Genomic DNA, 23,188 nt, shown 5'->3' on the forward strand with positions numbered 1-23,188 from the left:
CATGAGAGAACTACCTAGAAAATGGTTTCACATATGTTATAGTAAGGACACATTCATGCAGACTTATTGACATGTTATGCATGCTATAGATTCCAAGGACACATGGCCTACTAGAGACATTACTCCTACCAAATGTGCCCAATGGTAGAAAGAAAAAACAAAGAACCAAATCAGTGAATGAAACAACTAATAACAATTTACAGACAAGGAAAAAGAAAGTTGTGCAAGAGCCTATGGGAACAAAATTGAAGAGACAGAATATCACAATCACTTGTGGGAAATGTGGTGGGTAAAGCCATAATAGGATTCATTGCAAGAATGCATTAGTAGAATCAATAGTAGCAACAACATCACCAGCCCTAGCAACTTCTGCATCAGCCCCATGCTCACATGATGTGGTAGGAAGCACTCCCTCAGCCCCATTAGCATCACAACTTGAGACAGTCGAACTGCTTGCTTCAATATTTAGAAGCATTCCAAGCTCATTGTCATTTATGGGAAGAGAGAAGATGCAGGTATCTACCTGCCATTGACTTCGTCCTTAAATTGTTCTTATTTGCACTTGATTTTGCATGGATTAATTGATTTTTATCTTGTATTCAACTATAGGTAAGGAGGAGGATGTAAGGGCCAACAAGACCAACAACACAATTTTTTTTTATATAATATTAGTTAACAAGGATGGGATTGTTGAGAAAACCTTCCTAATAGATTTTGAAGTTGACAAAACTATCCACGTATTTCATAAGTCTGATACATGCCTAGAAGTACTTTGATTCAGGAAATTAGTTTGGAAGATAAGCTTACTTATGTTCAGATTGTGGAATTTACTTCAAGAAAAAAAAGTTCAGACTTTTGGCTCAAATAAAGAACTTCAGACTTTATATGAAGAAGTTTCAGACTAAGAGAATAACTTATGTTCCCATCCTAACACAAGCTCAAAACGCAAGATCATATCGTAAAAAAGTCAAGAACTTATATAACGGTTAGTGATTTGGTTTGGATTTCACAATTAGAGAGTATTGATTGACTCAATCTTGAATATTGTTTTACAACGATTTAATATGCAAAATATCTTGATTGATTAGTAAATCAATCTCTAGACAAGTCACCTTCCAAGCGAAGAAGCTCTACTTATGGAAACCAAAACTTTGGTTGTATGAGCGATCATATTCAGCGGAGATTTATATTTTGTCCCTTAACAGTTACTAAATCTCCTTGATACAAATCTGTCCAACGTGGAGATTGGAAAATAATCTTCTAAAGATTGTTCAACGACTAGCCATTTTATAGAGGTTGTCCTTTAACATGTTTCAAGTACGAGTTTTTTTTTTTTGTCTTAATTAGCTTTGTAGTTTATCTCTAGGGAGAAATGAGTAGTTGCATGACCATTGTGGCAGATATCTTGTTTAGTTTGATGATAGCAGTGGCATTGAGGAACTTGTATGGATTAATTTGTTACATGCTCTAGAGCAAGAATTGCAAGAATCTCTAATAGTTGTCTATTTGAATATGTCCTAAATACTTTATTTCTAGTTTATTTTATTTGGATTGTATGTCAATGTGTAATTCCTTTCTTGGTCATTAAAGCAAAATTTAGCTTGAGCTTGTAGACAGTAGGGGTGAGTATCGTCCGGGTGGGCAGTTCCCACCATGGAACAGAAAACCGCCCATTAAAGACCGGTTCTGAAAAATTAAAACCGACAATCACCCATTAGCTTCATGCAATTGCAGGTGATCGAGAATGAGAGAGGGAGGCAATGAATGGTCGGATGTGCGGTTGTGAGTTGATGGGAGTTGAGATTCAAGGCTGTGAGTCAATGAGCGTTGAGTTTGAAAGTCGAGACCATGAGTGAGAGATAGAGAGACGAGATGAGACGAGACGAGCATTTAGTTGATGGACATTAAATTTCAGATTAGGGATTCAAGGTTTTCATTTTTCTTAAAAATTTTCTTTTTTTTTTTTGGAAATTTTTCTTAAAAATTATATATATTACCGGTCCACTCCAAGTGGGTGGTTCCACTCCTAGAATTGGGAATTGGACCGGTACTCATCGGTTCTAGTAAATTAGAGCCAGGAACCGGACCAGTCCCCACGGGAACCGCCAATTCTGGGCCGGTCCCATTCGGTTTTGGGCAGTCCGGACAGTTTCCTGTTCCTTTGCAAACTCCTAGTGGACAAAAAGTTGATGGAAATTTTTGGTGGATATCTTCTTGGTCATTAAAGCAAAAATCACTCTATTCCATCTGCATTGTTTGTTAATATGCTTCTTCATTGATGAATATCTTATGTTCCTAGTGCCCATAAAAAAGTTTTCATATCCTCGGTTCTCCACTACTTTCCACAACACAGGTTATGTGCATACATTCTGCTTTTGTGTTGGCCTAGCATATGCTTTGTGTTGACAACAAATCCACCATTATCAACCATCATCATCATCATCAAGCTCTGCACAATAACCAACTTCAAGCAAACGTCATCTTTAACTTATCATTAAACACTTGAATTCATTAAACTTAAATACTTTCAGAACAAAAAAAATATATATGTGCTTACAAAAAAAGTCCCACTTATCACATCCACTAATGACACCTCATATTGCAACCTCTGGTCTAAAGCTCTAAAAGACACCTCTTCACAACCCCAAAACATTACAACAGCGAGCAATCGCAACCCCATTAGTCTTAGTAGAAACAACTTCATTAGGCCAGAAAAGATAGTATATTATCAACCATGAAACTATCAGTCCATCCGACATAATCTTCTCTTGCATTTTGCTTTATTAAAGGTCGGCTTCAATCGATCTTGTTCTTCGCAAGAGCCTAGAGATAATTCGGCGAGAGTTGTCATCTCCAATGTGGGGGATCAATCTAGTTGAAGAAGCCACAATTTCCACGCTACAAGGTTAGAGTAAGCAAATTGTCAGCATATTTAATACTTGCTCATGAAGAGTGATGCGAAGAGAAATGCAACTAACTCAATTTATAGTTTGTAACGACAGATAACTTAATTTCCAGAGCCTCCTACATCACGAGGCCAAGCGGTTACAAAAATTATAATCCTCCAAATCATAACATGAACCCAATTCTTTGACTTGCTTGAAATAGCCTTGCGGGGGTTAGCTTCTCTCCAAGACAATACCTTCCTTCCACATCTACACTATGGACCCTCCATTTCCATTCGATTGAATCAAACAAGCCTGAACGACCAGATTCAAAGCTCTACAAAAGTTGGACGTGCAACAATCGTCACAATGAATCGGAATGTCAGCTAACAGAGTGAGGCCACAACATTCGCACAACAATCGCAATTTGATCCGACCACACCAATCTGCATCTTTGTCTTCCTGTTCATCCTACGTTACCATAAAACACTCAAAGCCACTCGCATACAGTAAGTGCCCACTCTATTGCACTGTTGAGAGACAGGCTGCGTAAATAAAATCTCGAAGAAACTACAAGGTGTCGTCGATTTGCAACACCACCAACGTTAATTGATGAGTCTTTGACAGTGAACTCAATTGCATCAAACCAAAATTTCCCCATCATTCCTATTCCCATAGTTCTGCAAATCATAATGTTCAAAACAACCAACCCTTCACAGTCATAGTTTCCACATTTAGCTCTCCGTTTGAACAATCAACCACAGGGGACAATTTTACACCATACAAAATACCATCTGGAAATTTAAAGCCTCCATCTTCCTATTCATGCCGCTTTGCCACCACTGATCCATTTCAAAAGTGCCTAAGTAATTTGAAACCTATGTCAGGCTAAGTGATAAGCATCTCAAACTAACTGACAAAATCACAATCCAAAAAAATTGCAGACATTTGTGAGCAAAAAGATGAGAAGAGTAACTTCATATTCCCTCAGGTGGAACTTACATTGCACAACTAACAACAATAGTGGGTCAAACTGCCAGAACATCGAATTTGAATGTCAGCTCAAAGTTCTCTTCTGCAGATTCACTCGTGAAAGCAAGAGCAAGAGCAAAATAGGATTGTCTTTGATTCGATTGGGAGAAAAATCTAGCGAGAGAAAAAAAAACTAACATCGAACCTAATCAGATACCAATTGGGGTTTTTTTGTTTTGTTTTGCTTTTAAGAGTTCTATTTATACCTAGAATTTTTTTTAACTAAAACATCTCTTCTCTGACAGCTGCAACAGTCACATGGTTGCAGGCTGGCAAAGATTTAGCCGGCCGTTGAACTCAAGTCCTCATTTGAGACGATTTGGCTACTTTAGACTCTTGTTTGAGACAAGATCCACTCTGAGCCCTTTTTTGAGAAAATGCCTCAACTTCATGCCTTAATTTGAAATTTAACCTTGTTCTGCCATTACTGTAGTTTGTTCTCTTACAAGCTACTGTGAAAACCAACTGTAGGACAAAACTTCCATAACATTCTGTATAAGTAGAACCATTCAGGAATAATTCCGTACAAAACTGGCATATTTCCTCGCCAATATATACACAACTATGGAAGGTGATGAAAATGTTTCACCCTACGTGAAAGGACTTATATCCTACAATGCCACCCGCAGCTTCCAACTAGCAAGTACTTCCGTCAGAGTTGCACCGCATTGTGATTTCAATACCACGATGAAAAGATGTACCATCCTCTTAGTCTTGCTTTACATGGTGCTTTGATTCCCCAACAAGCTGGAGCGATAAAGTTCAGAAAGCCTCTTCACAATTAACATGCATTCTCAATTCCTAGTCTTGAAATCTTTTGAAACCCAGGCAATGGGTGCAATCATAGTTCTCTTTTAAGTCATCACTTCAGATGTTCCTCCCTTATCAAATTATACACTGGAAAGCTGCAGCCAGTATGTAAGCAGAATTCTGAATTCTAAGGCATCTCCACCAAACCTTGTGGCACTGGCTGTACTCATTTGTTTAGGCAGGATCTGTATTCTGATGCTCAAGGTACTGAGGCAGGACAAGAAAATGCCCTACCAATTGAAGTAATGAGTAAACCCTAAACCATATCATTGACTCACCACATTTAGGATCAGAAATCCAAAACAAAACTAACTCAAAGAGCACCAACTTCAGAGAACATAGACCAAGAAAAACTAAAAAATTGTACCTTGACAGAAAGCAGAATGACCTTCATCCCAAGCAGCACCATTGCTGTGACCTCTTTAGAGTGGAGAGCGCTTCTCGGTCCCCTTGAGATCAAAGTAAACAACTGCGACCGCAACTTGTTGGCACACATAATTATCTTGGGAAATATAAATATAGCCAGTGTGGTCAACTATCAGCTTCACTCCCAAAATCAGTGTAAGAAACCACAATCTAGAAATTTCTATGCTCCATGTATGACTGAGCAAGAAGAATGAAGCCGATGGTTGATAAACCTCAAAGATCAAAACCCTTTTGTTGCAAGACATGTCTTATCTTCTATAGGGCTTGAGGTGATAATTTTGAAATTCAGTTCCAAATGTTATGGATTCCTCATCAAGCTTCTTCTTCAATCTTCTCCAGGTTCTCAACTTGTCAGATTGAATCAAGCCTCTGTAAAGTGTCTCAAAGGTAACCTTTTGAGGAAGAAAGCCCTTCTCGATCATCTCCACAAAGAACGTACAAGCTTGCCTCCATTTCTGCTTCACGCACAACTCATGAATCAATAAGGTATAGGAATCTAGATCTGGCCCCATACCATTTCTCTTCATATCCTCCCAAATTTCCCTCACGATCCCCATGTTATCTAACTTCACAAACATGGCTATGAGAATGTTGTAGGTATGCATAGTGGGCACACAGACATTATCCTCCTTCATCTTCCGATACAACTTTAGCGCATTGTCAACATCTTTCCTTCCCCTATACTCCTTAAAGAAGCAATTATACGTTGCAGCACATGGACTCACCCCATTCCTCACCATCTCCTCAAGCAACTCCTCGGCATCATTGATCCTCCCGCACGAACAGAGACATTTAACGACAGAAGTATATGTCGCCACGCTCAAGCTAATTCCACTCTCCCTCATCATCTTCATCTTATCGAGCAATAACTGCGGCTTATGAGCCCTACTATACACGTGCAACACAATGGAATAACTAGTCACGTCAGGCTCGATCCCTCTGTCGCGCATTTCATCAAACACCTTATCAGCAGCTCTCAACGTCCTCTCGAACCTCGCATCCGGATGCAAACTCGCTCTCCTACAAATCCCATTCAACAACACATTGTACGTCACCAAATGAGGCTCGACCCCACGCTCTATCATATCATTCAAGAACCTCTCCGCCATGTCTATCCTGCCAATCTTGCACCACCCATAAATCAAGATTGTATACATTTTAGCATCTGGGTCAAAAACCCTACAAGACTTCCTCTTGTTAAAAATCTCCACGGCCACTTTCACGTACCCATACTTGCAAAGCGTGTCAAGCAAGTAATAGTAATCCTTATTACCTGCTCCATGCTCAACGAAGCTACCCATGTCGTCGAACGCGCGCACGGCCTGGCGCGTGAGCCCGGCCGCGACCAACCTCCGTATGAGGATAAAGAAAGTGGCGGTCGTCGGACTGAGGTTGCTCTGGTCCATCTCGACGATGAGCTGCCAAGCGGCGTCGAATTGCCGCACCTTGGCGAGGATGTCGATGAGGAGGTTGTAGGACGTCGAGGTGAGAGGCGGGTCGGGGATGGACTTGGCGTAGTCGAAGAGGGCGATAGCGATCTTGGAGCTGTGGCGGAGGCGGAGGAGGGTTTGGTGGAGGAGGGGAGGGGAGAGGGAGACGCCGTGGAGCTGGAGCGACGACTCCATGGCGTGGAAGGGGTTGTGGTGGTGGAGCAGGATCTGGGATATCGACTCGGCGTCGCCCGACGGCTCGAGGGTCGGGAGGTGGTCGCCGGAGGCGGAGGCGGCGCCGTCCAGGACGGCGGTGCAGAGGCGGCGGAGAGGGAGCGCGACGGAGGTAGCGAGAGGGGTGGCAGTGCGTCTCAGCTTGAGCGCCATTTCGCCGGCGAATGGACCTTTTTTCTTCCTCTGGCTATTCATCTTTGTGCGTATCTATGGATGTGTAAATTAAGGAAAATTTGCAACTTGGTCCAAATGTTTAGACACTTTTGCAAAAAAATTAAGATTTCAGTCCCTTACTTATGTTTTCATTCATTTGTTGGTCCTTGGCGGTACCTCATTCACCTCGAATTTGGTTCGCAATTGTTACGATTCCACACGTGCCAGGATTGTTTCAATGAATTTGAGTAGTTTTTTTTCCCCTTTCGGAGGTGGTGGTTAGTTTTTGAATTTAGAAAGATGGCGGGTAGTTTTCTTTTACTATTTGACAATTTTAGCACTTGATGAAAGTTTTTTTTAATGAAAAAGTTAAATTAAAGAAGAGAACAAAAACAAAAAGATATTTCCTTTAAAAGATGGTATAGATAACGCAAGGGTAAATTTGAAGACAAAACTACTTTGTGATAATTCCATTTTTTTTAAGTTAGTCAGTGATATCATTAGAAGAAGATGCTGAGAATCATGTGTAAAAAGCCTGGGTTAAAAAATTTGTTTAGCGTTGAAGACAGTATTGACACTAGTGAAAAGTGAGATCAAATGGTGTTTATGCATAAAAAAAAGAAAAGAAAAGAATAAAAATAAATAAAAATTGAAAAATAAAAATAATATTAAAATTTTAAATAGTAAAATTGTATATTTTAAAACAAAGGGTGGTCGCTTGATGTAGAGAGAGGAGGGACTAGTCTTGATTTTCATATAATTTGATGCAAAGGTAATAATGGAAAATCCAAAAAGTGAGGCATTTAAGTTTTGAGTTGAATGCACTAATTGCACATAACAAATGAGACAATGCATTGTAAATTACAATCTCTTTCATTGTTTAACAAATACTCTTGAACACTTGTCAATGAATAAAAGATCAATTTCGCCGTTATGGATTAAATTACAAGATGTCACAGAAACCTACAGCTACTTCCTTTCGGACTGGACTTACCTGGAGCTAGATCGTCATGGACCGAGTCAATCGCAGCCATCCGTTTCGTGGACTCATATGGATTTCACAAAAATTAATAGTTGTGATTGACATATGATTTATGGACATTGTCCATGGCAAGTTTCGTTCCTTCCAATCGGATGACAAAATCTAACGCTTTGTAACACGAAAATCTGTTGTCCTCACTATAGAGTTCAACCTCACGCCTCATTTGTCCAAGCTAGACATTCAAAAATTTCTGAAAATCCCCACTTATATCATCTAAATTGATTACCTCCTTTTCAGTTCTTTCTGCCTTTCTGATCTTCTCAAGATCCAGATTCAATTCCGCAAGTTGCCTCTCAATCTTCGCTCCCTTATCGGGTAATCTTGAGATTGTAACCTGCATTTGTCAAAAGGTCGTCACAAGACTGACAGCATTATGAACTATTTGGCTACAAATCTAAACTTCTGCTAGGAACGGCATGCTTATGCAAGGACTGTCAACTTATTAAGACCACTTAGAAAAAGGTTACATTCATCACAATAAAAGAAAAGGTATTACTCTTAATTCCTATTTGTAATCTTTCTATGGAAAAGTATATGCCCAATAGTATAATAACGTCCATTAAAGCAGATTTTTTTCTTTCTAAAGTAACATTCTCCTTTCATAACGAGAAAATCCTATTGGATAGTTAAATCCTAGACTCACAAACTCATTGATCTTAAGGGCCATGTAAGACACGAGCCGAAGCTTGGATGCACGGCTCATATATGAGATTATTTGCACTTGCTTGTGTCGTGCATCTAATCCATACAAACATGTTTGCCTGTTAACTACTATGTCAACTCCATGAGACTAAATTATGACCCCGTTAAGGGAGTCCTACCATTTGCTTCATCTGCAAGTTATCAACTCCATGAGACTAAATTATGACCCCGTTAAGGGAGTCCTACCATTTGCTTCATCTGCAAGTTATTCATTTTACTAAACAATTGCCGTATTTATGATTAAATGCAAAAAGGTACAAAAAGGACGGAAAAGGATATACTAAAACTAAAAGGCTAGCTTTGGTTGCATAAGGAACATATTAGCTAGCACAGGAAACTTTTCTTGGACCAATATGTAGTACCTTATCAAGAAGCATGCGTGACAACCGATTGATACGTTCTTTGATATCTGATTCTGTCTGTTTACCAGAACTACCTGGGCTATGGTTTTTCTTGTTCAGTGGGACATCCTTCGGTTTGAAAGCATATGCAGCCCTGTCAAAGTCGTCATTTCATTTCTACCATCAGTAGATAAAACGACAGATGATAAATGCTAGTCTCAAAGTTCAATTCCAATAATTACTCGAAATATGATAGGGATCAACTGAAGCGATACTTCGCCATCATCCACTACTATTATTACTATGTGAATCTCTCGTTTTAAATTAAGTCTTAGACAAGCGGATGCAGTCATAACATTCTTCTCCATGAATATGCTTAGCAGGAGGGACTTGACAGACTCACTCGGACTTCTAAAACTCTATCTGGCACTGGCAACAACATTTAAGGTAGGACAAACATATGTTGTAAGCACCGGCTTCAAAAAATTGCATGATGATTCTCAACATACCCATCAACATTACGTTCCAATGAAGCACCTGATGATGAATTACCTACAAAAGCAGTAGCCTTGGTCCTGCAACCACAGTGAGAAGGCCAATGAGATTGATTTCAGATGTCATAGTAGATGTTCTACACATTGAACAATACAGGATTCAGTAATAGTGGTAAAAGTCCACTTTTTGACAGTTTACATTTACTTTTCTACTAAGCCACCAGATGACCATGAATAGCTTCTACTGATTCTTTTCCACGGCCTAAAATAATTTTACGTTACAGGTTTGATTTCAACTCCTAAACTAGAAAGACAAAAAAACACTTCTGTACTCATTCAGAGTAACGAGGAAAGAAATTTTACTATATCACTAATTCTTTTACCTCTTTTATCCTGATATGCTTTTGCAGACATCAGAAAGAAATTAAACAATTCACATAAAAGGAAAACCATTCTGACCCATTTGTTTGACTGAATTGAATGCAAGTATTGAAAGTAGCTGATGTATACAATACTTGGTAAAGTACCATCTCACTTCCATTTCTTCATCTACAACTTGCACCGGTGCCGTCTTCGAGTAGAGTAAACTGTGGTGACTAATACCAGCTATGCCCAAAGTCTTGAGGAACTCTGTGTGGTTCCTTAAAGACTCATCCCTGAGGGAAGTCAATACAAGAAAATGACCCATAGAGATAAAAAAATCAAGCTGATTCAATTATGATGAAGCTGTTCTATAGCACAAAATTCTCAGCCAATAAGAAGCCAAGTACCCAGTCCCCACCAAACTATATGCACAACAAAAATGTCCAAGACAAGAAAGAAATATAAGCCGCTTTATGATATTTAATCTTTTAAAATGCCAAACATCTTGAAAGTGGAGGAAAGCAAGCCCTGTCACAGAACAGGAATAGCACTTATGGCTAGCGACGATACTAAACCACAGAGAATGAAAGCAAGTACATCTTGACTTGGTGATCATGCTCCTCATACAACTGCTGCTGAGTTGGAGAAATGTCGAACCCCTGTATCGGAAGGCTGAAAATCTCCTTCAGATCCTGGAAAAGTCAAAGCAATCAGTCCATACAACCCTGACCTCAAGTTTAGATAAGCATGGTTTTGGGTGCTATTCAAGGGGAATTGAGGACATAGAAAACCCAACCCCAATCTGAAGAGTTATATCAGAGATGATCTAATCCAAATAAATAAGTACCCGCTCGCTAAAGTAGCGAATTTGCTCTTTGTGCTCAGTTGCTGTTTTGAACAATCCTCCCTTGAATATCTGAACCAAACAGAATGGAGAAACAATAAAATGACGGGTATCATGGCACATTCCGTCCTATGTGGTTTCCATGCCCTTGAGAAAGTATCGCATGTTTGCAATACACTACTTATACAATATAGTGAGCCACTCACTCATAAAAGAACAAATGCGAATGCATTATATAAGATACTATATTTTTATGAGAAAACTAGCAAAGAAATCTTGTCTTGATTGGTTCATTTGATAACGCGTGCAGTGACAAATGGAATAGCAGATATATCCAGTACTTATGAGGCATGCATCGTTTGTGCTCATCAACACACGAAAGCCAAAGAATTCTAGTGAAACACCTAAGGCTCCTGATTGTAGCATTTCATAGTAACATCTGCTCCAAGATAATAATGTTGTTTACCATAACAGTTCTTAAGTCATTTCTCTTATCTTAAATTGGATACAAGCCCCGAAAATATCTTTCCATTGCACCAATTGAGACCATAGCATAGTTGAACAACACAAAACCTGCTTTCTGTATATCTTCTCCTCAATAGTTCCACATGTCATCAACCTATACACAATGACATCCTTCATCTGTCCAATTCGATAGGCGCGATCAACACTTTGGTTATCCGTACTGTCAATAAGAGAAGCACACGTAAACTAACAGAAATATGCTCAAGATCTGCTTCTTTACTCATATATGAAAACAGCTTCAAAATGTCTAAGCTATGTTTGAGAAAAGAAGGGAGGGAAAACGGATGGGAAAAATTGCACCCCCCCCCCCCCCCCCCAAACAAAACCAAACATAGCTTTAAAGTAATAAATACACCTTTTTTTACCAAAGAACCAAAAGAATTTGCGGTAAGTGCTGACATTATTAGGACAACAGAAAATAAATAACAGCGAATGTAAGCACAAACTTGTATTATGCCATGAGTTTCTCCAAGTACACAGTAGAAGTTAACGTCAAGAAAGTACCTTCCCTTCCAGGAAGTATGCTAAAAACAACATAAGATTATATCACTAAAATGGTAGTTTTTTGCTCCGTCATATTGTTTTATGAGTCAACTAAGGGGGGATCAAGTTAACTTGCGTCAAAATTGACGATTAGATCAAGTCAAGGCTGACATGATGTTTCTTACATGTGTCTTTGCATCATTAGTTCAGTGATATTGGTACCATGAAATATTATTTAGTATAGCAGCATGAAGCTTAAAGTTGGGTAAGAACTTGTATCATCTACCATAATGATATTACCTATGACAATTATGGGTTAGAACTCAAACAGTACACAGATTCGTACTTAAAAGTTGTGGAACAGTTAATAGTCTCATAATAAAGGAATGGCATTGAATATGCCCTTACAATAGAATAGAAAAAAGTTCTTCTTTTCTTCCTTCCTCTTTCATGTACTTGCAAAAGTAGTTGAATTCATGGCCGACAACAGAATAAGCAGTAGTACCTTGGATTCCATGCTGGATCGACAACAATCACACGGTCTGCTTTTGTAAGGGTGAGGCCTAGACCACCAACTTGAGATGTCAAGAGAAATATAGGCGCTCCAATGCCTTCTTGGAAATCCTAAGTTCATAAGATGTGACTAGTACATAAGCATGCTGAATTTACAAGCCAGACATCAACCATCTAAATTAGCGAAACACTTACATTTACTATCTTGATCCTGTCGCTAGCTTTTGTGGTACCATCAATGCGTAAATACTCATAGCCACGGGACAGTAAGGAATCCTAATTGCAAAAGGATTCAGAAAATCAATCGCCTGAATCGAGCAATTCAACAGTTTACTACTCCATTAGTGTTTGGAGATATTACAACTAAAAAACGCAATATCAATTTTTTTTTTGTCAGGAAATGCAATATCAATATTGAACGTTGGAAAAGTGTAAAATTAATATCTCGAACGACATAATGCACAAAGAAAAGCTCCAAATAAGCATAGGTTGGTCAATCTGATCTCAATAGACTTTCGCAACCAACAAGCCAATTCTCGACAACTGATTTTATATTGTCACAAATTTCTTTTTTCAAAACCAATATCAACACTTCACTGAATGTAAACTAAGGAAGCAGGGAAAAATAAGCCTTCGAGCCAATATGTAAATCGACCACCACAGGATATCAAAACATGGTTTCATTGAATCATTTAAGATTGAAAAACCAATGGTATATATCTATATACACTCATCCTTGTGAGATTTAAAATCAACATGGAATAATCAGATGTGCCAGCAAAGGATAAACTTTGCATTCCCCAAAACAGTTTGTCTAATCATTGTTGCAACTTCTCAAAAAATAGTTCCAAGCATAACCAAGTCAAACCTGGATAAGATCGAGCATCTTGCGAGTCTGAGAAAAGATAAGCACATTGTGGCCATCTGGAATTAAATTGTCCTATAAAAGAGCATCAAAATGTATTTATGGTAGTCTCTTTCAATTTCTTCAATCAAATATATATATTCAGGAACCTACCAATAATGACATCGTGAAAGATATTTTGCATGATATTATGTCACTTGTCTCCTGAAATTCATCTCTCTCACCAATATCAGCTATATGCATCGCCAATTTCTCTGCCATACCAACATCTTCAGGATTAACCATTGAATCCATCCCTTCAAGAACATCTTCAGCAGCTCTCTTTGTTAACAAGAGTGGATGATCACATATCTTCTTCAAAATCTGATCGAAAAAAGTGTGCAGTCATAAGCTTTTGTTTTGGAAACAAAACAAACCAAACAGTATAGTAGACTGTTAAATTAAATGTATGATATATAATGTCTATTCTTCTAACAACTTGAGTTTTTGGAAAGAAAAAAAGCAATTTGCCTAACATTCATCTAAGCACAGGCCAAGAGTTTGAGTCTTGGCACTCTCTCTTACTATTATTCTACTAGGGTGTGGTCTGGATATACTTTTATTTTTTTGCTTAATCTAAATCTTGCGGTGGATTCACTTTCATTTTTTCTTAGCCGGAAACACCTGAAAACGTTCAAAATATACAAATTTTGACACGTGGATTCCCATAGAATTCTTTCATAATATTTTGAAATTTGGATAATAATTTTAATTGTGGCGGGGAGGCAAAAAGATGTTTTTTGCATTTTAAAAGGCACAAACAAACAAGCCCTTACCACCCGCACGGTGGCGCCATTTGGAGCGCGCACTCTTCCTCTCGCAAAAGGTTGAGTGTTCGAATCCCGGGTGCCGCGGGGTGACTTAACCGGTGCACGTGTGTGGTGGCTAGCACGTGTCGCCCCGGGGTTTACCTCCCGGCTGTCGGCCGTGCGGGGGTTCCCTGGGTCATCAAAAAAAAAAAAAAAAAAAAAAAACAAACAAGCCCTTGCTTTACCAAAAAAAAAAAAAAACAAACAAGCCCTTAGTTTTCCTAGTTCTGGTCTTTGGTTTTCTTGTCGATGTGATTATGTCCACAACTTACGTTTCACGTGTAAGTAACAACCGAAACATGAGAGGAAGTGTTGAAAAATACGCCAAATATCTGGGCCCATTCTCTAACAGATTAAGTTTTCACTAAAAATGGCTTAAGTAGCATAGAAAGAATGATAAAGTTACAGTCAGGAAATAGGATTTGCATCTATCCTCTTACTACAATCAAAGAAATGGAAATAACAGATGAGAGGAAACTTTATTTTCAACCAGTCGTCACTTGCCTGAGAATGCATCATGCCATTTGGTGTTTTATAAATTAGCATTTAGCAAGGCTTAACAAGTGGATGCTGAATAAATTTCATTTTTGTATGAGCCATTACTTATATACATAGTGGTGAGTGTCAGAGGATACCGTCAATGCAGCAAGTGGTGAGTTGTCGAAGGAAGAAAGAACCATCTCACTGTTCAGAAAGGCTTCATAGAGTCGTCGCTGCAAATGTCAAATTTTAGGATCAGCATGTTGAACCCTGGGACCAACATCGTGTAATAGGAGCCCTAGGCTGAAGAATGCAACTTGTACCTGACAATTTGTCAATCTTAACCACACAATTAGTTCACTCTTCTTCGACAATTTGGCAACTTCTCCGTCGTCTTCCCGAAATACTTCATTCTTAAGGCGTCGCAAGAAATAAGGTTGAATGCGTTCCCTCAGCTCCTGTTGCAAAAGGAATTACTCCCTATTTCTTTTTTATCTTCTTTTTAACAAAAATTCTACAGAAGTAACTCAAGCAAATACCTAATATACAATATGAAACCAGAAAAGGAAAAAAGAAAAAACCCACATAATTAACAGAGAAATGAAAGTTAATGCTTATTACAAGAAAGTATTGAGTGAAGCACAATAATCAACAGAAAAGGTCAACTTAGAGAAATCTATTCAGCTCAAACTTCAACATACCAAACTTCATGCAGAGATACTTACGTCTTTTGTAGAATTAGACAACCTAACGAATTGTAAAGTCCCCGCATAATAAGATAGACCACGAAAAAATACTAAGCTTTACAGTCAACAAAAACTACGTTAGCCAAAGACAATGAACAGATAAAATCTCACTTTCAAGACTGCAATTCATATTTCCAACAGAGAATTTTCATTTTGGTAGCACTTACCACAAAACTAGACAATATGGTTCAACATTGCCTTTTCCAAGGTTATAGGGCCTCTTTGGAGAAAATGTATGCTTTAGTAATCTGTCAGCACTGGCCTAAAGAAAATCTATAAGTTGCAAGACTGTTAAGTGTGAAATGTGCTCAGTAAGGCACTACTGTTTCAGAGCCATTGTTCTAATTTTCCTGCCATTGAACTTGTTCCTTGGAAAGCATATATCGACGATCTGCAGTGATTCATGTAGACAAAGAACAGCCTCAGTCAAAACCAAGATATGATGGAGTCCACTCTATACAGCGTTCTTGTAATTCATTTGATTTAGTCAAGCCCGTATTCCCAACTCTTGTTCTAACTCATCTGACTCAGTGATGCTGTTTATACAGCATTATTCTAATTCATTTGACTTAGTCAAGCCCGTATTCCCAACTCTTGTTCTGACTCATCTGACTTAATGATGCCCAATTTCTAACTCTTTGGCAAGTAGATGGCAAATCATCTAATGGAGAAACCACGACATTAAAGTACAAAAGACAAACTGCTAAAAAAGAATTCAATACCTTTGCAACTGCAGAACCAATGCGCTTTTCTCTCTCTGAAGCTTTTTTTTCATTTCCACGAAGTATGGGATTCTCATATTTCTCTTTAAAGCTGTAAGAATATTTGAAACTCAACCATGGAAAAGAAATAAAATTGAGACATGATAATGAGGACGTTTAGAAACCAAGAGAAGTACACTTTGTTATCACCCAGTAGTTCAGGACAGCAGAAGTGAAATAGCGCCCATAGTTCCTATTTCAGCATCAAACAATGGCACACGATATTAGAAAAGTATACTGTATTATTAAGACATACATAAATGAAAGCAGTGCATAAATAGCAGCCCTAAGGATTACCCTTAGATTGTTCTGAATTGGTGTGCCACTAACGACAATGCGATGAGCAGCTGGTATCTCAAGTAAACTTTTTGCTCTCTGCGTACTTGGATTTTTTATGAGATGCCCCTGGAGTTGTCAACAGAATGTGAGATATTATTGTTAGTAGTACATAACACAAGTCCTGAAAAGCACATTCTATTTGTGTGTAAGAATAGGAAGAGGATGTCCCACAGATAACACGATCTAAATGAAAAAAAAAGGAAGAGAAAAACAGTTTCGCTAGTAAATAAGTTAGCGGTTGTTTCCCCACTTAATGCTTGGGAAGAAGTGTTAACTAAGCATTTACCTCATTACATATAAGAGATAACTGCAAAATGATTCCGTTTTAATACAGAAGAAGAGGTTACAGAGAAAGAAGTTTTTAAGTTCCTTCCTAGCTTGATATAGGATCTTCAAGAGATTTATTGCTTTAAGAAAATAACATGCAAGTCAAATATACCAGGCGTGCAGGTAACAGGCACAAAAACATACAGCAATTCCTGTACAGTTTCCCCACAAGTTTCCCAATTTCTGTCTCATCCGCCAATAACACTATCTGCAGAAAATACATATAGTAGAACATCTTGGATGTGCCGCGTTGGTTCGCATATTTTCGCAAAGAGATTGAACATTAACTTGAAATGAGAATGATGTTGTAACTAGTACGAGTATTGCTAGTGGAAAGTACTCCCCCACTCCTTGATGTCTCATTACCCAAGTCAAGGACTTAACATGTATCATTGAGGATCTTGTCAAGCATCTCAAGAAGCCAACCATGCCCATCTCTCCTATATCCCCCTGCACTTTCTCCACATACAAATCTTGTGCAACTCCTAACCTTTAAAACATGCTCAACACAAAAGGAGGAAAAATAACGCAAGGCGATGCTTAATAAATAAGCAAACGAGAAATGCAAGGCTTCTAACTTTTGGCCCTCAAAATGCAGCAAATGCAACATCACCAATAATTTCAATATCCTCGAGTAGATGGGCATCCGTTTTCATCATGCATGCAAAGTTGTACACCACGTGAAGTCTTGACTCTATGTTAGTTATTGTCTTCTCAAACTAACTGACTTCAAATCCATTGCCAGTGTCGGTACCCAAACGTTTCCTTCCTTTTTCTTTTTCTAATATAATAAGACTTATATTCCTCATGAAAGGGCTTCAGAGGAAATAGATATCCATTGGGAGAAAAATAGAACTTACACATATATAACAGACTAACATATTACAGGTGCAGCGACTTTCCATGAGCAATGAAGCTACAGAGAACAATAAGGAAAATTAATAACATAGAGTTGACACAACAATCTTAATGATATGTGCCACCAATTTTAGTGGTTTTTTCCACAACTCCATTTGAATCAAGAATGGACATAACAATTTTAATGATTTCTTCCACAACTCCATTTCGAATCAACTAAATCAAACGCTTTAAAGAGCAGGTTGCAAATTATCACAGCACTCTACAAAAAAAAAAAGCGACATAAAAGGCAAAAGAGACATGTCTACAATGAACAGTTAATTAAGGAAGTCCCTGAATTCAACAGTAAGGAAACCATCCTCCACAGCTTTATACCCACCTCATCGAGAATCATATAATCCCATGTGATGCTGTCCTCATCCAACTCATCCTTAAAGTAATAATCGCCCCGCAACGATTTCGAATTGTTCCGCACTATATCATAAGTTGTTAAAAGAATACCTTTGTCCTACAAGCAACACAGTTGTAATCAATCATTAAAAAGACGCGCATTGATAAATAGAGAGCAAGAAAAAGTCGCCTAGTGACTACTAGATGTAGTAGTGTAGAAAGACAATTCTAACCAGAATGCAAATATTTTGTTGATCTTAATATCATGAATTACTTCAAATTCTAACTTGGCAATAGTAGCAACACGAAAGAGACCAATTTCAAACAACATATTTAATCGAATGATGAACATATGATCATGCAGAAATTATCTCGACCAACTCCCTAGAGCTAACCAAGCAACAGAAGAACTACAACCTGAAGCACATATTGCAGTTCATATTGACGAGCCTTTGGACAAGTCCCATAGTATCTGCACACAAAATGATGACGCAATATCTCTTAGAAACAGTTATGAGTGCACCAGTACAACCAGAGTATTTTCAGTTAAAAAGCAGGCAGCCCCACTCTCTTGTCTTTTCAGAGAGTCCTACAGCTGATAGTTCTTTCAACCAGTGAGAAAGCAAAGTCTTTGGCGCCACAACAAGTGCCCTGCTTATCAAACGGGAATGGAACAACCCAGCTAAGAATCCACAAATCTGCAACAAAAATTGAATCTGTATCAACCATGCGAAATCAGCCGTTAACAATAACTGACGATTGCCACATAACTACCTGCATTGTTTTACCCAAACCCATGTCGTCACCCAAAATGCCACCCTTTCCTTTACAATGCAGGGACCAGAGCCACTTTAAACCATCAACTTGATGTGTATACAACATCTTCGCAATTTTGCCAGGTAATTTGTAGTTGAATTTCAGGCCAGTCAAGATGAAATCCTTTTTATCATCCACAAGTACATCATCGACAGAGTCATCCGAAACATCAATCACATTGCTGTCACCATAATCCATGCACTCACTAAATGAGTTTTCGGATGCAATTGAAAATGAGGATCCAGCACTCACATACTCCGGCACATCGTTTTTATTCCCTTCAAAAACTGTCTGACCTTTAACTACGGGAGAATGATCCTGGGTGGTCTCATTCTGTTTGGGAACACGCTTCTTCTCAACTGACAGCAGCTCAAGCCTGGAGGTTAAGTCGTTAAGAATATCCCTGATATCATTTCCAATTTCCCCACAAGTTTTGGGTGGCAGTGGGGAATCGAAATCAGTAATGTCAGAGAGCTTTGGCTCTTTGTGAGAGGATCTATTATCTGCATCTGTACTATCCTGGGAGGAAAGTTTGCAGAGGCGACGCCTCCCCTCAATTTTGATCTTTGCTGGTTTATCCTTCTCTGTCACACCAATGAACTCGGGTTCATGGGGTACTTCACCAGTTTCAGAATCATCATAGTTTCGAGATGAAACTTCGCAAAGGCCTTGTCCCTCCATGTTGACCTCCGTCGCAATGTTTTCTTCTCCACTATCACGTGATGAAAGTTTGCAGAGGCGACGCCTCCCTTCAATTCTAATCTTTGCTGGCTTATCTTTCTCCGTCACACTGACGAAAGAGGCAGCTTCACTAGTGTCAGAATCATTCAAGTCTTGAGTTGAAACTTTTTGAATGCATTTTCCCTCCGTGTTGACCTTCCTCGTGATCTCTTCTTCTGCAAGTCTCCCACAAAATCCCAAATGCACCATATTAAAAGGGATTAAACAAAGTATTATCTCTGCTTCTGGATGGAATCATTGCCAACGACAACTACAGATGGCCTTCCCCCCTTATGCCAAAACTAATAAAACAAGTATAGAACTAATAATAAAATGACAGATCAAAAGCCCGTCGTAGGCCAATGAAACTACATATCAAAAAGAAATTGCTTAAAAAGCTTCCTTAATTGTGAAATAGATTGTTAGCCGGCTTGACCTAACATAATTCTAAAAACTTTCAAAGGAGAGACACTGGTTTATGAAGAAGACGAAGCTAGAAACACGCATTGGAGCAACCTCAGAATCGCAGACAAATTAGCAACAAAAAAAGAAAAAACAATGTATGGAGAGACGGAGAAGACATTACCCAGAGGGGAGTCGAATTCGGTAATTGCCGAGAACTGAGGAATGGCCTGATCGTCGCGGAGATCGCGATCGTCTTCAACGTTGGACAATGGCTCTTCCACCTCTGCACCGAATACCATCGATCCGCGATCGTCTTCAGAGACGGATGATAATGGCTCTTCCACCTCTGCACCCAAAAAAACCACAGATCCCCCGAAGATCATTACTTCACCGCAAAGCAACAAAAATTAAGAGAACCCTAAACGAGAAACAGAAGCAGCGAACCCAGATGAAAAGCGGGAGGCGAAGGAGGGCGGTTCCCGTCGGCGGAGGACGACGATGGCTTGGAAGGGCGGGGATTGGTGAGGTCCTGGAGGAGGCGATAGTGGCTGTCGTTGAGGCTCTGCGGCTTCCTCCGGCTCGCCATTGTCGCAGTGGTTTTCCTCGACCTCAAACTCTTGTTGGACAGACAGACACACAGAGAGTTTGCAGAAAAAATGAGGTCTTTCTTTGGTGCTTGCTTTGGTCGTTTCCCGCTTACGCTCGCGTGTTTGAAATTTGGATTTTTTAATTTGAGATTTGGCACTTGATGGTGCGCTGGGGAATTTGCCCTTGGGAGACTCTGATTAGTGGGCGATTTAGCGAGAGATTAAGGGGGGGGCTTTTCTATTCATGCCAGCAAGGCGATACGCTGGATGTTGTTTATGGAGAACAGTATTGGTCCAATTGATTCGGAAGTTCATGTATCAATGATATCGAATCATTTATGTTTAGTGTTGATGCGGATTGTGTTTCGAGAGAGAGAGAGGAACGAGTGAATACGTTCTGAAATGTCCATGATGCATTCCAAGTTCCCAACAAGCCGATGCAAGCCAGACAACAACCGTTTTAATCTTTTTTTTTCCTTTCACTAGGTATTGAAACTGGGCCTGTGACTAATGATTAATCCCTTTGCCGCCGGGCTGAGCTAGAGCTGGGCATCGGGCTGTGCCGGGCGCGGCATTTTTGCGTCTCGGGCCCAATTTAGACTTTTAAAAATAAAAATCGAAGTTTTTTTTTTTTGCAAATATTGAAAATAATAAGAAAATGGAGTGGGAATTAATGGAAAAAACACTCGTTCTCTACGGTTAAATCTTGTAAAAACTAATTGTGCCCTATTATAGTTATTTCTAAATATTTCTCTAGATAAGCCGGACCTATTGTCTTCCAAGATTCGTGGGTTAATACCGAACGTGGGCTTTGATGATACCACAAATGCCTTAGAGTCGGTGAGTCCCATAGCCATAGTGGAAATAATCAGAATAATATGTTCCCAGCTAAGCTCTTTCCCTATTTCCAGACTATTAGATGATGTTGTCATTGCCAGCTCTATCGATGCATTCGGAAAGGGTTTAAGCATTGCTCGATGAGAACCCTATCTTCGTCTACGGAATGGAACTTGTTGTATATAAAGACGAAGACTTAGCATAAGGAATAATCTGTTCCCTGCTAGGTCTGTAACTGTAGGTTTTAAATTTTTAGCATTGCTCGATGAGAGCCATGTCCTCGTCCATGGGATGGAAATAGATGTCTAACTTGAGCCTCGGATCCAAAATAGTGAATGCAAAGAAAAAAATGTGAAATGTCCTTAAAATCTTAGGGGAATTTCGCTTCCATGGCTGCTAATGTTTCGTTGAAGAAGGCATCACCCTCCCTGTTCGCCAATTGACCCAAATCTTCGCAATATTGAACAGGAGAGTATCGACACCTCTATTGAATCTTGGATACAAAATCGAGGAACAATTGATATTATTTTTTAGTTACTGTATTATTCTATATATCGATTATAATTTAATTTCATAATTTATTCTATAATTGTAACTATGTCGCACCACAATAAAAAATTTCTTAAAAATTGAAAGTGTATTTGAAATTCTTGTCCCGTTCCATTCCCATAGTATTTTTCCTATTACCAAATATAGGAATTCCCAATCCAATCCAATCTCATAATTTATCAAAGAAAGGTTAAAATGATCATTCAGTTTCATTTCATTTCTTTCCCGTCTCATCTATTGTACCAAACGCAACATAAATAGAAAAGCTTGACTTGCCCATGTTTTGAAAACTGGTGCGGCCTGGCCTAATGAAACTTTTTTTGTTTGTTTCATGAGCGGCTCGAGTAACTGTTTAGGTGAAATACTGGCGGATAATCTGCCATTTTTCTATAATCGACATAGTCTATGCAACTCATAATTTATCTGCCTTGAGTTAAAAAACAATCTTCCCAACTTCGCAAGTTTCATCCTTTTAGCACCCCATCCTTTTCCAAGTGGATGCAAGCTGATTAGGTATACTCAAACTTAAATGTGCCAAATTCTTTCCCCTTCATTTGAAAGGATATGGATTTATTCTACAGAACCTCTGTTCATTTTACAGATCCTCCTGAACAAGAAGAACGAGAAAAATTGCGTTTTATTTTGCGGAAATAGCTCGTTTGACAAGCGGAAGAAGTTTTGTTGGCCCATAAGAAATGATAGTTGAATATTTTCCAATGGAAAATCTCAATTAGGTACCTTCAAATGGCATTAATTTCCAAATGATGCACCTATAAAGTAGCACAATAAAAGCCAAACTTCACGAGAAATAGAAGTCAATCTGAGAAATATACTGGTGATAGATTATTCTCCCATATGTTCTGGATTTTGCTTCAATCAACTCTTAATTTGGAAAGAAGAAGAAGAAGAAGACGAGTTTTCTTCAAATATGCCATAATCTGAGGAAGGCGTAAGGACATCCAAAAACTTGATTCAAGCTGAAGAAGAGAATGACAACAATGATCATCTCAAGTCCTATAAAGTTCAGCAAATAAAACAAGAAGGGAAAGTGCCGAGCTCAGTGTCCCGAGCTTGTAATCGAATGGGGCATCAAAGTGGTGGAATGTAATTTATAAGTTAGATAAGTGGATGGTTTAAGGTCCTTTGATTCAAATTGGCTTGCATGCCCCCTTGGGCTAGTAATACAAACAGAAAGTAAGTAAAAAAGAGTCCCATGCAAGCTTAAATTCTCTAGCTAGATAAAACCAATGACCTCTTTAACATTTTTGGGACTTCCCAACTCAGAGAAAAGGCAATAATAAAATTCATCATGAGGATGATGGCATTTTACAAGACATGCATAAGAATTCCAAAGTAATCATCATGGAGCCTGCCTGTAGTTCG

The 23,188-nt window shown here is 38.9% G+C and overlaps 2 protein-coding genes across 6 annotated transcripts; both read right to left on the minus strand.

Annotated features, from left to right (window-relative positions):
* Positions 1-2,557: 2,557 nt before the first annotated feature.
* On the minus strand, positions 2,558-7,033 carry LOC115694258 (pentatricopeptide repeat-containing protein At2g13420, mitochondrial-like). 3 transcript variants are annotated; one of them, XM_056312763.1, is made up of 3 exons: positions 5,095-7,033; positions 3,083-3,747; positions 2,558-2,898 (listed from the first exon to the last, which is right to left on the minus strand). In XM_056312763.1, the coding sequence occupies exon 1, from the start codon at positions 7,010-7,012 to the stop codon at positions 5,402-5,404; it is 1,611 nt and encodes a 536-aa protein (XP_056168738.1). In that variant the 5' UTR covers positions 7,013-7,033; the 3' UTR covers positions 2,558-2,898; positions 3,083-3,747; positions 5,095-5,401. The 3 variants fall into 3 exon arrangements, with proteins under 3 accessions (XP_056168738.1, XP_030477240.2, XP_030477239.2); XM_030621380.2 differs by lacking the exons at positions 2,558-2,898; positions 3,083-3,747 and adding an exon at positions 4,397-4,934; XM_030621379.2 differs by lacking the exons at positions 2,558-2,898; positions 3,083-3,747 and adding an exon at positions 4,397-4,957.
* Positions 7,034-8,026: 993 nt separating this feature from the next.
* LOC115694251 (protein CHROMATIN REMODELING 24) lies at positions 8,027-20,482 on the minus strand. Of its 3 annotated transcripts, none has more exons than XM_030621369.2 (22): positions 20,277-20,482; positions 20,014-20,178; positions 18,666-19,603; positions 18,459-18,589; positions 18,309-18,363; positions 17,881-18,009; positions 16,275-16,382; positions 16,115-16,170; positions 15,939-16,029; positions 14,794-14,928; positions 14,626-14,703; positions 13,296-13,505; positions 13,146-13,217; positions 12,473-12,553; positions 12,270-12,388; positions 11,330-11,441; positions 10,760-10,828; positions 10,510-10,604; positions 10,077-10,205; positions 9,565-9,630; positions 9,077-9,209; positions 8,027-8,346 (listed from the first exon to the last, which is right to left on the minus strand). In XM_030621369.2, the coding sequence occupies exons 1-22, from the start codon at positions 20,416-20,418 to the stop codon at positions 8,185-8,187; spliced, it is 3,276 nt and encodes a 1,091-aa protein (XP_030477229.2). In that variant the 5' UTR covers positions 20,419-20,482; the 3' UTR covers positions 8,027-8,184. The 3 variants fall into 3 exon arrangements, with proteins under 3 accessions (XP_030477229.2, XP_056168779.1, XP_056168780.1); XM_056312804.1 differs by having other exon boundaries at positions 10,065-10,205; XM_056312805.1 differs by lacking the exon at positions 8,027-8,346 and having other exon boundaries at positions 10,009-10,205.
* Positions 20,483-23,188: the final 2,706 nt, after the last annotated feature.

This window comes from Syzygium oleosum, unplaced genomic scaffold, assembly GCF_021117445.2.
Source record: "Syzygium oleosum isolate NSW1041296 unplaced genomic scaffold, Sole_v2.1 Sole_v2.06, whole genome shotgun sequence".
NCBI classification, from domain to species: domain Eukaryota; kingdom Viridiplantae; phylum Streptophyta; class Magnoliopsida; order Myrtales; family Myrtaceae; genus Syzygium; species Syzygium oleosum.